We start from the raw sequence: 15038 nt of genomic DNA on the forward strand, positions 1-15038 counted from the left end.
ATATTTAGGGCTGACAATTTTTGATCCGACACGATAATCCGACACGAATTCACATGAAATTAACCCAACACGAACATACACGTTTAGGATTTGGATCCTTATAGGGTCGACCCAATAAGAACCTGAAAATTTTGGGTTGGGTTGGGTTGGGTTGGATTTGGGTCGGGTTGGGTTATCCGTTAAGAAAAAAAAATATTTTGATTAATAAAAATAATATATTAAATTTTAAATTTTAATTATTTTTATTAATTAAAAAAATATTTTAATTTTATTAGTAAAAATATGATTAATACGGTTATTAATTATTTTTTATGATAAAAAAATATTACTGCAAACTTAAATTTTATTAAAAAATAATTATTTTAATTATTTTAACTTTATCAGTTATATTTAATTTTAATATACTTTAATTTTATTATTTGGAATTAAAAATTATTTAATTTAAATATTTAAATTTTGTAATATCGTATTTTATCGTGTAATATCAAATTTTAATTATATAATATCATATATAGGTCGTTATCGTATAACGTATATATTGTGTAGTAACTTACTATTAGGGATGTCAATCGGACCGGCCTATCGTATAGCATATATATTGTGTAGTAACTTACTATTTACTATCATTAAAAGATGACCAATATTTTTTGGATGACACAAAATTCGCACGAATCCGACAAGACCTATATTTTTTTGGATGACACGAAATCCGCACGAATCCGACACGAATCTGTTTGGATTGAACCCGATAAGAACACGATGATTTGGGTTGGGTTGGGTTGGGTTGAGACCCTGTAAGGTTGGGTCGATATTGGGTTGACCCGATAGCGACCCAATCTGCACGATTTGCCAGCCCTGATTTTTACTGGCCTACATTGCATAAAGATGCTTTTGAATTTTGTCAAAATTGTGAAAGATGTCAGGGAATTTCCAAGAGGGACGAAATACCGCAGGTCCCTGTGATTGTTTGTGAGATTTTCGATGTATGGGGAATGGATTTCATGGGGTCATTTCCTTCTTCATACGAAAACACATATATCCTTGTGGCGGTGGATTATGTGTCGAAATGGTAGAGGCCAAGGCTACTACCTCTTGTGAAGCCGGTGAGGTGGCCAAATTTCTTAAGTCTAATATTTTTAGTAGGTATGGAGTGCCTAGGGCTGTTATTTCGGATCAAGGAACTCACTTCCGGAACCGAACGATTGAAGCTCTAATGAAAAAATATGGAGTCCACCACAGGTTGTCCACACCATATCATCCTCAGTCTAACGGCCAGGCGGAAATATCAAATAGGGAGATCAAAGCAATACTAGAGAAGACGGTGAACCCGTCAAGGAAAGACTGGAGTAAGAGGCATGACGACGCACTATGGGCTTACAGAACAACATATAAAACGCCCATTGGGATGTTTCCTTACAGGTTAGTGTTCGGCAAGATGTGCCACTTGCCGGTGGGACTGGAGCACAAGGCATACTGGGCGGTCAAGGAGATTAACATGAACCCTCAAGCTTGTGAGGAAGAAAGGAAACTGCAGCTCCAGGAGCTGGAAGAATTGAGGCTTGAGTCTTACAAGTCCGCGATGTGGTACAAGGAAAAGACTAAGCTCTGGCATGATATGAATCTCCGAACCAAGGAACTACAAGTCGGGCAGAAAGTTCTCCTATTCCAGTCCAGGCTTAAGCTGATGTCTGGAAAGCTAAAGTCCAAGTGGATCGGACCATATACTATCGTTTGCGCGCAAATGGAGCAGTAGAGATCCAAGGAGGTGCCTCGAATTCTGTGCCTTTCCTCGTCAATGGTCATCGCGTGAAGGTATTTAGGGATAACTCGGAACTGTGTGTAGTGGACGAAGTGCCTCTACGCGCACTTCCTGATATCGCCTAACCACTCTAGGAAGGAAGTGTTCTTGAAGAAATCCTGGGTCAAGTAAATTGAGAAGTTTTTTTTATCCATACCCTGACCCAGGGGATCTCAAGAATACTTGAAAAAAAGTGTAAATATTTAATCGCTTTTCTTTAAACAAGAAAATTCCAAACAAAGTAAAAAATAATAATCTTCCAAAAATATTTTCAAAATACCAGACTCCGTAGGCAACTTGAGTTATCATTTGTTAAACCCTTGACCTGGGAGTCTGGCGTTTCAATTTCATTTTTTTTTCTTTTCTTTTCTTTTAAGTGTGGAATTGCAGAGATCATTTACATGGGGCAGGGAATTGAGGAACAAAAAATTTTGGAGGAAGGTGGCACCGGTTCGAATTTCAAATGATGACTTTATGGGGAGACGTACGGTTGCTCGCGTCATGCCTACAACCGCCTGCAAAACCTTCCCAGTCCATACCTACCGGCTATTTCCGTGCTTTCACTTTTATTTTCCATTTCATATTCACTCTCTATCTAAAAATTCCCAAAATCACTCTCAATCTAAAAAACACTCTCTCTCGCAATTTCTGTTTTTTTTACTAACCCTAATCGGAGTATTTTTCTTCCGAGTTCTTGAGAAATTGTCCAGATCCCGACTATGGCCAAAGCAGCAAACACAGGAAACTCTTCCACATCCGCTGATTCTGGTGTGGCCTCGTTCATGGCAGATTTAATGGAGAAATTTGGCGGCCCAGAAGAGGCAATGAAAGCCTTCGCCACGTTTACGGCGATGATGGGGCAGACTAGGATACCCGCTGCAACAACCTCCGTACCACCGCCCGTCCTTCCCGAAGTTTCAGTTACTCCAGGCGACATTATACCTGCGATTACAGAATCGACCACCGCTGCAGTTGAGCAAGACGCCCTGAATGATGAAGGAGCAAGGGGTGAGGCAGATCTGACGGCTGGGTTGGAACAGTTGACGGTCGACGACCAGAGGTTAACATCGGTGTTTGAGGGGCTGTTATTTCTGTTGGAGTTTCTGCGGGGGAAACCCCTGCTGGCGTAGAGGTTGTTGAGGGGGAAGCCCCGAGTATTTCTGATGCTACTGTTGGTACGGGGGAAACCCCTAATTTGTCTGTTACTGGTACTGAAGAGGGGGCAACCCCTAGTGTTGATGTAGAGGGGGAAACCCCAGTTGGAGAGTTGGAGAGGGCGACCCCTGGTATTCTTGAAGAGTTTGCTGGGGAAGAAACCCTAGAAAGTGTCAAGGGCGGCGATGCCCTAACCTCAACTGAGGACGTTGCTGAGGGGAGCACCCCTGTGAAAACTGTGGGCCGCGAAGCCCAGGAGAAACATGGACCGGTTGGGGTGGAAACCCCCATTTATATCGAGGGGACAACCCCCAATTTGTCTGGGGATGCAGAAACCCCCCATTACTGAAAACATACTGGAACCCGTTGAGGACGGGGCGAATTTGATTGTGGATTTGACCAATGTCCCGGAGGAGACAGTTTCACCGGTAAATTCCAGAGAAGCCCGAAGACAAGCTCGCCGGAGCTTATTAGATGAAATTGATGACTCCGTCCAGCAGACAGAACAAGGAGCGCTGGGTCCAGAGACCGCAGCAGCAGAGCAGGACAACTCTCCTAGACCCAGTGATGGGGAGAGTGACGAGGAGGCACGCCGCCAAGCGGTTGAGAGAATAAGGAAGGGAAAGCAGGCCGCTCCTTCCTTGACCAAGAAACCAAAGGGCAAATCTGTTGAAGCCTCTCTTCCTCCACCCGCTAAGGTCCCTTATGCTGCTAAGTCCGACAGCCCTACTCGGCCTAGCGAATCTGAAGAAGAACCTGAGGAGGAGCTCAATTTCGAACCCACTGAAATCTGGTTGACCAAGGAGTTGCTTGATGCAATGAGAAAGTTTGATGACCCCAAAACGTGCAGCAACTTATAAAGAAAAGAGTACCCAAGGGAAATATGCAATGTCGGGAAAACGATATGATCCCGAGGAATTGAGAGAAATAGCTTCCGACGGTGAATTCCGGGAGTACATAGATGCCATCGGTTTCGACTTGTTACTTAAGCATAGCTCTTTTGAAGTTCCAACGGCATTAGCGCGAGAGTTCTTCTCGACCTTCCGCCTGAAGTCAACTACCGATCTGGATGCTGATTCTATCACGTTCCGCCTCTTCAACGAGGAGCAGGAAATGAGTATCCAGGAGTGGTCGCTCCGCATGGGACTGATTACACGCACAGAGGATGATGAGGGCCTATGGCATGATAGGATAGTTGGCCCGCCCAAGTTTACCCCGAGATTCAAACCACAAGCAGCTTGGGAGTTCATAACCCACCCTCATCTGTTCCGGTGGAGCTCCTTTCTTCTCCGTCTCCCTCTCGGCGCAGCCGATCCACCGCCACCGTTCACCACCTCCGTGACTCCTTCTATCTCTCTCCGCCGTCTCTTCGTGACGGCATGGATGTTTCTAGAGAGCAGCGCTGCTGCAACGCAGCTGTTCTCGTCGTGCTGCCGCTCCAGCAGACCCTCCGGAGTTCCTTTCGTCGCCCGACCATCATTGGACAACTCTTCTTACTAAGCTAAGTTTCCTTCCTATTGTTTAGCTTATTTTGTGGGTCTCAAAATTGGCAGAAACCAGGTGACAAAGGCTTTGGTGTTTAGTATCCATTACTGAGGTTGTGATATCTTAAAGATTCCACGGCTTGTTTCTTTATTTCATCGTTTTATGAAGAATTTTCTTCATTATCTAATTAGCAGCCTACAAACATCCAATTCAAAAAAAATAATAACACTTCGATTTAAAGACGCGTAGGCCCTCGGTTTGCTATGATTCTAAGTTCTTGACCATTCATGATGTTCTCTAGTTGATGCAAGAGTGTATTGGGAAGTTACCTCGCTTGGAAAATCCTTCTCGTTTGGGGGCTCCTCTTGTAGTAGTTACTGCTTCTTTTACTCTGTTCTTAGAGCTCACAGCTTGCTTTGGGACTGGAAAATCAAGTGTGAAGGAGTGGAGTTTTGATAAGTATGAAGGGCTGCCTATATAGAGGAGATTGTGTCCTTGTGAGGATCTGATTTGCTGCTGTAATCTTGTTTTCATCTTGCAGCAACTTTAACTGAAATTGGCTCCTTGTGGGTACTTAGTACTGGGATTCATAAATGGAACTTGTTTTGTTGTCGCAGGTGTATAAGAAAGGGGGCAGAGGTTGTTAACTGCAGTTCTGCAGTTTGTTGCAGCTGCCAGAGCAGGTATTTCAGGGCTGACATTGCCCTCTTTAGGCCAAGCTCATCTTCATCATTGAGAAGGTATCGTTACTCTTTCCTCTTGAGTGTAGGTTGTCCATTGCTTAGTATCTCATGCACCTTTAGTTTGACTTGTTAGTGTTCTGCAGGACATAAGAACTGTCCCCCCCCCGTCTGCCACCTTACTGATCCGGCTTATCCTGGCCAGTCGGGCCGTCGAGATCGGGCCGCGGCCTCTTAGAGAAGAGGCCCTAAGCTTGCATTCCACAATTGTAATAGGATAGGGTTTTTTTTTCCTTAGTTCTCACTGTCAAAATTTGAAATCCACGATTTTAATTGGAAATTCTAATTATCGTGTTTGGTTTACTCAAGAATATAACAACTAGTCTTTCATTCTCTTCATCTAAATTCTAGTATTTATTTCATAAATTCCGAGAAATTAGATTGTGGCTATTACACTCACATAGAGAACCGGATCCTGCGATTCGCTCAGACCTTCATCAGTTACAATCTGATGGGAACGGCAAATGCTGCCTTGACTACGGCAGATCTCTACTTCACTTGGTGCATGGCCAAGGGAGTCAGAGTACACCTGGGCTACTGGTTAGCTCAGGCATGCCATCAAACGACCGCCAACCCTTCCAGACACATGTATACATGCCATCTCCTAGGGGCCTATCTTCAACGCAACATAATACTAAAGATCGCCAAATCTTGCCGTGATGTAGAGATGTGCTTGCCACCGGAAGTTTTTAATGTCGATTATTTTTTCAGCAAGGGGCTTTTATACATGCATGGGAAGGAGGTGTGCTTTTATGAAGTAGGTAGGTCTGAAGCCCAGGTCAAGCAGGAATCGGTAGTCGTCGAGGTAGCGCCCAGTGTTGAGGTTGAAGAGGCGTGTGATATAGAAGACACATTGCAAATGAAGCAAGGAATGCCGAATGAATACCATTGATTGAAATTAATCCCCCGTGTCCCTTTAATTGACATCAACTCCAGCCATCTACTAAAATGAGGGTGGGATGCTACATTGGAAATGGTCGGGATAGCTCAGCTGGTAGAGCAGAGGACTGAAAATCCTCGTGTCACCAGTTCAAATCTGGTTCCTGACACATGGTTTCATTTTTTTTAATCTTTCTTTTAGAAATATAAAGTAATTGATATGAAGCGAGATACTTATTGATTTCGAATATGGATCATAATCCATACTTTTCTTTTATCTATCTTGGCGAGATATACCCCATCTATAAAATACTCTAAAATAGATGGGAAAGGTTTCTTAAATAAATAAAATGAAATTTTATTTTCTCTTTTTTCTTTCATTTACAATACAAATAAATTGAATTTGATACCCTTCCATTTCTTGGTATTTTCGTTCCTATTCAATTTCTTAATTCGGCTCATACGAAATCCAAATAAATCTAAGAATCCCAACGAATTCCTAATTCTACTTTTTTTGCTGGCCTATTCACAATTCCCTAAGCTAATACAAAAGAGACCTCAATTATTCTAGTTAGTTAATCTAGAACGGAAAGTCGAATCCTTGAATCTCTGAAATTTTATAAGTGGAAGTGGCTTTCTTATCATTCAATGAGCATCTTGTATTTCATAAAAATTGGGGGAAATATAATCCTTACGCAAGGGCCATCCTATCCAACTTTCAGGCATTAAAATACGTTTCAAGCGCGGATGATTATCATAAGAGATTCCCAACATATCATAGGATTCTCGTTCTTGAAAATCCACGCTTTTCCAAACCCAGAAAACGGACGGAATTCTAGGATTCCTCCTCGAGGCAAATACTTTTATGCATACCTCTTCTGGTTGATCCACACCATACTCTATTCTGGTAAGATGATACACACTAGCTAACAGTCCACCAGGTGCTACATCATAGGCACATTGGGAGCGTAGATAATTGTAACCATATACGTATAAAATGACGGCAATAGAATTCCAATCCTCGGGCTTTATTTGTAAAGTCTCTATTCCTTGATAATCAAAGCCCAAAGATCTATGAATTATCCCGTGCTTGACTAGCCAAGCAGATAAACGACCCTGCATCTTTTTTATCTCCCACATTTTTATATTTTTAGTTAGAATAGTTCACATTCTCGATCAAATTGATGAAAATTGACCCGCTGCTTGTTATTCTGTACAAAAAGGAGTCCTGCCTAATTCACAAATTCGTGAGAAGATACTGAACTTTTATATTTGAAAAAGTTTTCAGTAGGGATTTCTGAAGTAGGTGCCGGTTGATAGAGGAATTTTTTTATCATAATTTCCAGTATGAATACTGCGTCCAACATGAAATTTGTGATTGGTCGTAAAACACCGATTTTCTTGTTGAGACCCAATTCTATTTTCATAGATTTCTCGAGATATTTTCTTACGAAGTTTTGTTATAGCATCTATAACTGCTTCCGGTTTAGGGGGACAACCCGGCAAGTAGACATCCACGGGAATTAGTTTATCGACTCCCCGAACAGTACTATAAGAATCGGTACTGAACATCCCCCCTGTAATTGTACAGGCTCCCATAGCAATAACATATTTCGGTTCGGGCATTTGCTCGTATAATCTCACCAAGGAGGGGGCCATTTTCATTGTTACTGTTCCAGCTGTTAAAATTAGATCCGCTTGTCTGGGACTCGATCTTGGTACTAGTCCATAATGATCAAAGTCAAACCGTGATCCTATTAGTGAAGCAAATTCAATAAAACAACAACTGGTACCATAGAGAAGCGGCCATAAACTGGAGAGTCTTGACCAATTTGAAAGATCATTTAATGTAGTTGAAATAACTGAAATTTCGGCTGTTCGATTAAGTAAAGGAAACTCAATGGAATTCATAACTTTTCAATCTTTTTTCCCTTTTCTTTTTATTGTCTGAATAGTCAGGAGCTAAGACCATTCCAATGCCCCCTTTCGCCATGCATAAACTAAACCAACAATTAAGATAAGCACGAAAATGAAAGCTTCTATAAATACAGATACGCCCAATACATCGAAACTCATTGCCCATGGATAAAGAAAAACCGTTTCAACATCAAAAACAACAAAAACTAGAGCAAACATATAATAACGGATTCTAAATTGTAACCAAGCGTTGCCCATTGGTTCTATACCCGATTCATAACTAGAAAGTTTCTCCGGCGCTTTCCTAATCGGGGCTAAAATCCCAGAAATAAAAAATGCTAAAATAGGAATAAGACTTGATATTATTAGAAATGCCCAAAAAATATCATATTCGTAAAGCAAAAACATAGACGCACTCCTATGAACGTGGAAAATATACCGGATTGGTTGAGTCGAATTGAAGTTGTAAAGTCATCGATAACTGGTTAGTCAAAACAAGAATTCATTTTGACGAAAGTGTCTAGTTTCCTTTGATTATTGTAGGGCATATCTCATTTCAAGATTTATCGACTGACTTGATGGGGATCCTATTTCCAGTCTACTTCATTTTTTTAGTTCAATTTTATTTAATTGCTTTAGTTAGTATAACTCTAGATGTTACACTTAGACAAATTTTCTTGTTTTCGCCCAAGATTCTTCCTAAAGAAAGCAAATAGAATTATTATTTTGTGTTTAAGAGTTTCGAATTTCTTATTCTTTTGATTATTTTCATTTTCTTTATCAAAAGGTGAGTTCGATATTTTCATTTTTGCATTTTTTTAGGAATAGAGTCGGGGTTTTTTTCTTAGTAATTTAGAATAGAACAAGTATTCAAATGTACGAGAATGGGTAGGTATTTCCATCTCAGGATTTCAAATATCTTAATCTTAGTGTTGGTATATTCCGTTTATTAGATCTGGGTGGGGTTTTCTTAGGGCGGGCAATTTTAGACACGACACGAATCCGCATGAAATTATTGGGTTGGAGTCAAGTCTTATTGGATCCGTGTCCTTATCGGGTTGACCCATTAAGAACCCGATAATTTCGGGTTGGGTTCAGGTCGGATGCGGGTCGGATACGGGTAACCCATTAAGAAATAATATTATTATTTTTATTATTATTTAAAAAAATATATATTACTTTAATGTTTTAATTTCTTATAAATTAGGTTTAAATTGTATAAAACGAATTTTAATTGTGTAAATTAGGTTAAAAATTAAGGTTTAATCGTGTAATATTAGGTTTTAATCGTGTAATATCAGGTTCGGGTTGTTATCGTGTCGTGTCAACCCATATTATATCGTGTCGATAACGGGTTCGTGTCGGGTGCGGGTCGTGTTCGGATTTGAAGGTAGCAGGTCGGGTTCGTGTTCGGATTTACAGTTTCTTTAACAGGTCGGGTTCAGGTTAGGCCTTATTGGGTTGGGTCATTATCAGGTTGACCCGATAACGACCCAATCCGCACGATTTGCCAGCCCTAGGTTTTCTCTTGATTGAATACAGAAAAAGAGGACCACCCCCCTTTTTTGTTTTGGTCTGCTTCGCCGGGTATTGGTAAGGTATACCAAAGGAAAGGAGTATCACTGGCTTAACCCCTTGATTGTCGGCTTTGGTTTCGATGAACCAACCGGTCAGTTACAAGCAACAAATAAGAATGAAGAAATCAAAATTATACAATTTTTTATTTCAAATGAAAATATGAATTTTATTCATTTTTTTATAGGGCTCTAGGGCTATACGGACTCGAACCGTAGACCTTCTCGGTAAAACAGACCAAACTTATTATTATCAAAATGATATGAACTGTTTCAAAGACCCAACATGCATTTTTTTTGCATTGGGCTCTTTCATTAACTGATAGAAATATCAGCCAATCCGCCATATTTTTTTCTTGACAGAAAAAATAAGGAGATGGCTCCATGTGCTCTGATTCATTATTTTGGATTCTAATTCAGGAGCACTACCAAAGTGTTTCAAAGGTGAAGTTATTTTGACGTAGGTCTGCCTTTGGCCTCGAATTTGAAGTTAAATGAAGTCTCTATCGTTCGGCTTAAAAAATCCAATATGAAACTTCATACACCTTCAAGTTCATAGGACGAAAAGAGATTTTTTGAGGGCCTTATACTCATTATGCCTGGCATTGAATATACGGGTATTCACCTTATCAATATCTCAAGATGGGGTCTGTTTGATACCTAAAAGGGCACTCAAATAGGACCGAACCTCTCGTCAGGCTATTGTTCTCTTAAAGTTATTATAGAGTAAGACGTCGATTTCTAAATAAGATCCATTTTTTGGATTGGATGGTGGATTCCCCTGAAAAAACATTGGCGCGCGTGTAAACGAGGTGCTCTACCAACTGAGCTATAGCCCTTAGTGCTTGTGATGCATATTTTATCATGTATATAATTTGTTGTCAAGATGAATATTCTATGATTCAACATCCTAAATTTTTGAGTGGTATTGGTTCGATTATTATTGCTTATAAAGAATATGATATTTATAATCCATCGACGGGATGGGTTCCATTTGGTTCTTTTGGGGATGATAAATGACCTACTTAACTCAGTGGTTAGAGTATTGCTTTCATACGGCGGGAGTCATTGGTTCAAATCCAATAGTAGGTAGAACTTATTAGATACCGGAGTCGATGGTATCTAATAAGTTTTTTGCCCCACCCTTTTCTCTTTTTATAGATTTTGTAGTTTTATTTATTTCATTTTTGAATTGCGTTGTATCAAAATTGGATTCTGTCGAGTGAATGCAATCAAAATAGGGTTTAGAAACTCTTTTGATTATTTGAACGCACCAACTAGTTATGAAATTGCACTGACAGCCTCGACTCTTGTCCTAGCTCGTCGGAGAGCTAGATTTGCCTCAATTATTTGTCTCTTTCCTTCAGCTTTTCTCAAACTAGCTTCTGCTATTTTAAGAGTTTCCTGAGCTTCTTGTGGATCAATATCACTACCCTTTTCCGCATCATTTACTAAAACAGTGATCTCATTATTGCCTATTCTAGCAAAACCGCCCATCAGAGCCATCGTTAACCATTGGTCCTTAAGGCCATCCACAATAGAAATAGCCCAGCAATAGCCTAGCCATAGCCTAGCCACTGCCACATCATCAGCACTAAAAATCCTTCTGCCACATCATCAAAACAAGCAAACAGCCCAGCAATAGCCCAGCCATAGCCTAGCCACATACTATCCACATCACTATTAACAAATATATACAAAATGCAATAATTAACAATAACGCAATATACGAAATTTAATTTACGAGACATATACGGGAAAATTCACTAATATTAATAAAATTTAAAAAGTACATAATTAAAAAAAATTACATTAATTAAATTTACAAATGAAAATTTAAAATAACATTACAACTTAAAGTTAAAAAATAAAAAAAGACATAATTAAAATCTTAAAAAAATAAAAATGACATAATTTAAAATACAATTTTATAGAAAATCCTTGAATGAGATTGTCTCACATCGAAAGTGGAACATAAAACATTCAAGGATATCTCTATAAAAGAGAAACATCCTTGAATGAGATTGTCCCACATCGAAAGTGGAACATAAAACATTCAAGGATATCTCTCTATAAAAGAGAAACATCCTTGAATGAGTTTGTCCCACATCGAAAGTGGAACATAAAACATTCAAGGATATCTCTCTATAAAAGAGAAACATCCTTGAATGAGATTGTCCCACATCGAAAGTGGAGCATAAAACATTCAAGGATATCTCTCTATAAAAGAGAAACATCCTTGAATGAGTTTGTCCCACATCGAAAGTGGAACATAAAACATTCAAGGATATCTCTCTATAAAAGAGAAACATCCTTGAATGAGATTGTCCCACATCGAAAGTGGAACATAAAACATTCAAGGATATCTCTCTATAAAAGAGAAACATCCTTGAATGAGTTTGTCCCACATCGAAAGTGGAACATAAAACATTCAAGGATATCTCTCTATAAAAGAGAAACATCCTTGAATGAGATTGTCCCACATCGAAAGTGGAGCATAAAACATTCAAGGATATCTCTCTATAAAAGAGAAACATCCTTGAATGAGTTTGTCCCACATCGAAAGTGGAACATAAAACATTCATGGATATCTCTCTATAAAAGAGAAACATCCTTGAATGAGTTTGTCCCACATCGAAAGTGGAACATAAAACATTCAAGGATGTCTCTATAAAATAGAGGCAACCAAGAATGAGTTTGTCCCACATCGAAAGTGGAACATAAAACATTCAAGGATGTCTCTATAAAAGAGAGACAACCAATAATGAGTTTCATAAATTCGCAAGCCCATTAAATATATATGGGCTATTACGAATTTCTAGTATAAATTTATTTATAAAAATTGATTTTTATATATAGAAAACAATTTTTATAAATAAATAATATTTTTTTATATTTGATTTTTTTTTAAAATTCGAATTTCAAAAATTCGAATTTTAAAAAAAAAATCGCGCTGGGCGATCCGGGCGCTGCAATAGCGCCGAGCGGATCGCCCAGCGCACCGCCCAGCGCCACGAAACCGCCCAGCGCTGCGCGGTTTCTCTCTCCAATCGTCCGCTGGGCGGCTGCAATAGACCGCCCAGCGAACCGCCCAGCGCCGGCGCTCGGCTGGGCGGTCGCTGGGCGCCTATTGTGGATGGTCTAAGGCGTATTCTCAAAATCCCTATATCTACAGCTGTAGCAATAGGAGCATGATTTGGTAATACGCCAATTTGACCACTATTTGTAGATAAAATGATTTCTTTCACTTCTGAATCCCAAACAATTCGATTAGGGGTCAGTACACAAAGATTTAAAGTCATTTCTTCAAATTGCTCTCCATTTCTAAGTTGATAGCCTTCGCGGTAGCTTCATCGATATTCCCTACTAAATAAAAGGCCTGTTCAGGAAGACCATCTAATTCTCCGGAAAGGATCAATTGAAACCCTTTAATGGTTTCTGCTAGACCAACATATTTCCCCGGAGAACCGGTAAATACTTCGGCTACAAAAAAGGGTTGTGATAAGAAACGCTCAATTTTTCGCGCTCTTGCTACGGTTAAACGATCCTCTTCGGATAATTCGTCCAACCCAAGGATAGCTATAATGTCCTGAAGCTCTTTATAACGTTGTAAAGTTTGCTTAACTCTTTGCGCAGTTTCATAATGTTCCTCACCAACGATCCGAGGTTGAAGCATGGTTGAGGTTGAATCTAAAGGATCTACTGCCGGATAGATCCCTTTGGCAGCTAATCCTCTTGATAGTACGGTAGTAGCATCTAAATGTGCAAATGTGGTAGCAGGGGCAGGATCGGTCAAATCGTCTGCAGGTACATAAACCGCTTGAATAGAAGTTATGGATCCTTCTTTGGTAGAAGTAATTCTAAAGAAGTGAAAGGAGTGAGGACAGAGTGGAGAAGATGAGGGCAGAAGTCAGGAAGTCAGGGATGAGATTGTGGCCCTTCGGGGTAGTGTGACAAAGGTAGTGGAACGATCGGCAGCCCACTGTGATCGGATGGAGGAAGCCATCGAACTGATGATGATGATGACTAAGTGGATGAAGGAGCTCTTTTTCGTTCCCTAGGCGGATCCACCTACTGGACCCAGCTCGATGTCCACCCAGCCTGGTCAAGGAAGTGTGCCTCCCCAGTTTCCTCCGCCTACGTCATGACCCCTGCTTGCTCCATCTGCCTCAAAGCCAATAAGTCTGAAGAGAACAATCCCCAGACCAAGTGAGGAAGTGAAAGAGGTGTCGGACTCACCGGCAAGGAAAAAAACGAAAGTGACCAGACCGTACGTGCCACCCCAGTCTGGCTCCCGCGGGGGCCAGACCCCGAATTGATTCCCCCCCAAGACCAAGTAACTTTTCAATTTCTGGTTTGTTTTGTTTTTCTTGTTTCTTTTCAGTTATGTGTTCTGTTTTCAGCATGCTTTAACTTGTTTATATGTGTTGTGCCTTCACACACTTAGTCCAATGTTTGGTCTAAGTGTGAGAAGAGGTTGTTTTGTTTTCAAGCATGTTTTGCTTAAGTGTGTTGTACCTTCTCCCACTTAGCCCGATGTTCGGTCTAAGTGTGAGAAGTTTGTGTTTTTTTTGCTTATTGGTTGTTTGTTTTGTCTTGGTTTGTACTGTTTTCCTTCCCTGTTTCCCCCCTTCACTAGAATAGCTTGAGGACAAGCCGAAATGAAGTGGGAGGGGGAGGGAGTAAGTGCAGTTTCTTTTATTTTTTTCTAGGTTTTTGTGTTTGTGTATCGCATGGGCTAGTGATATAATAAGGAAAGATCCCCTTAGTGAGAGCGATTGAAGATAGGATGCATATCAACTTTGATACATTTTTCCTTAATAAGCTGAATGCGGCCTGAATGAAGTAAGGACGATAGAAGATGCCTTAGATAACCTAGTTGTGCAGCCCTACTATAAGAGCGAGTTATAAGCCTAAACACTTTGAGCTGACTTGTAAAAAAATGGGCAGCCACTTGATGCTTAGGGATTAGAGTATAAATGGAAGAATGGGTTTTGGAGGTATAAGCTGGACGAAGTCCAGGGGAGGAGTAAATTGAAAAAATTTGGAAAAATTTGGAGGTATAAGCTGGACGAAGTCCAGAGAATATATATATATATATATATATATATATATATATATATATATATATAGGGATGTATTCATTTCCTTTTCCTATATTTCCTCATTTTTCCTTCTTAATATCAGCCATTAGATTAGAGAAATGGACGGTCAAGATCAACATTGGGTAATTAATCCCGTGTTGCATTATTTGTCCTATTTTGTGCATTATGAGGGTACAATAGTAATCTAATAATGGCTGGAAACCGCTACGAATAATGCACCACATGGTCACGAGTAATGCATATAATTGACTATATAATGCACAATATGTGAACTGCAATGCATACGAATAAGATGTACCATGTTATGATGTTTGGACACACGTTTCTTGTTTCCCCTAAGGGTTTAATAAGCTTAGGGGCTAGGGTATAGTACGTAGACACGTAT

The 15038-nt window shown here is 40.0% G+C and overlaps 1 protein-coding gene and 1 non-coding gene across 2 annotated transcripts; one reads left to right on the plus strand and one right to left on the minus strand.

Moving 5' to 3' along the window:
* The first annotated feature begins 6154 nt into the window (after positions 1 to 6154).
* TRNAF-GAA lies at positions 6155 to 6227 on the plus strand. The gene has a single exon. It is a non-coding gene; the product is annotated as a tRNA-Phe (tRNA).
* A 6472-nt stretch (positions 6228 to 12699) lies between these two features.
* On the minus strand, positions 12700 to 13712 carry LOC121754708 (ATP synthase subunit beta, chloroplastic-like). Its single transcript, XM_042150022.1, has 2 exons — positions 13690 to 13712; positions 12700 to 13408 (listed from the first exon to the last, which is right to left on the minus strand). The coding sequence occupies exons 1-2, from the start codon at positions 13710 to 13712 to the stop codon at positions 12847 to 12849; spliced, it is 585 nt and encodes a 194-aa protein (XP_042005956.1). The 3' UTR covers positions 12700 to 12846.
* Positions 13713 to 15038: the final 1326 nt, after the last annotated feature.

Source organism: Salvia splendens, chromosome 11 (genome assembly GCF_004379255.2).
Source record: "Salvia splendens isolate huo1 chromosome 11, SspV2, whole genome shotgun sequence".
Classification (NCBI taxonomy): Eukaryota; Viridiplantae; Streptophyta; class Magnoliopsida; order Lamiales; family Lamiaceae; genus Salvia; species Salvia splendens.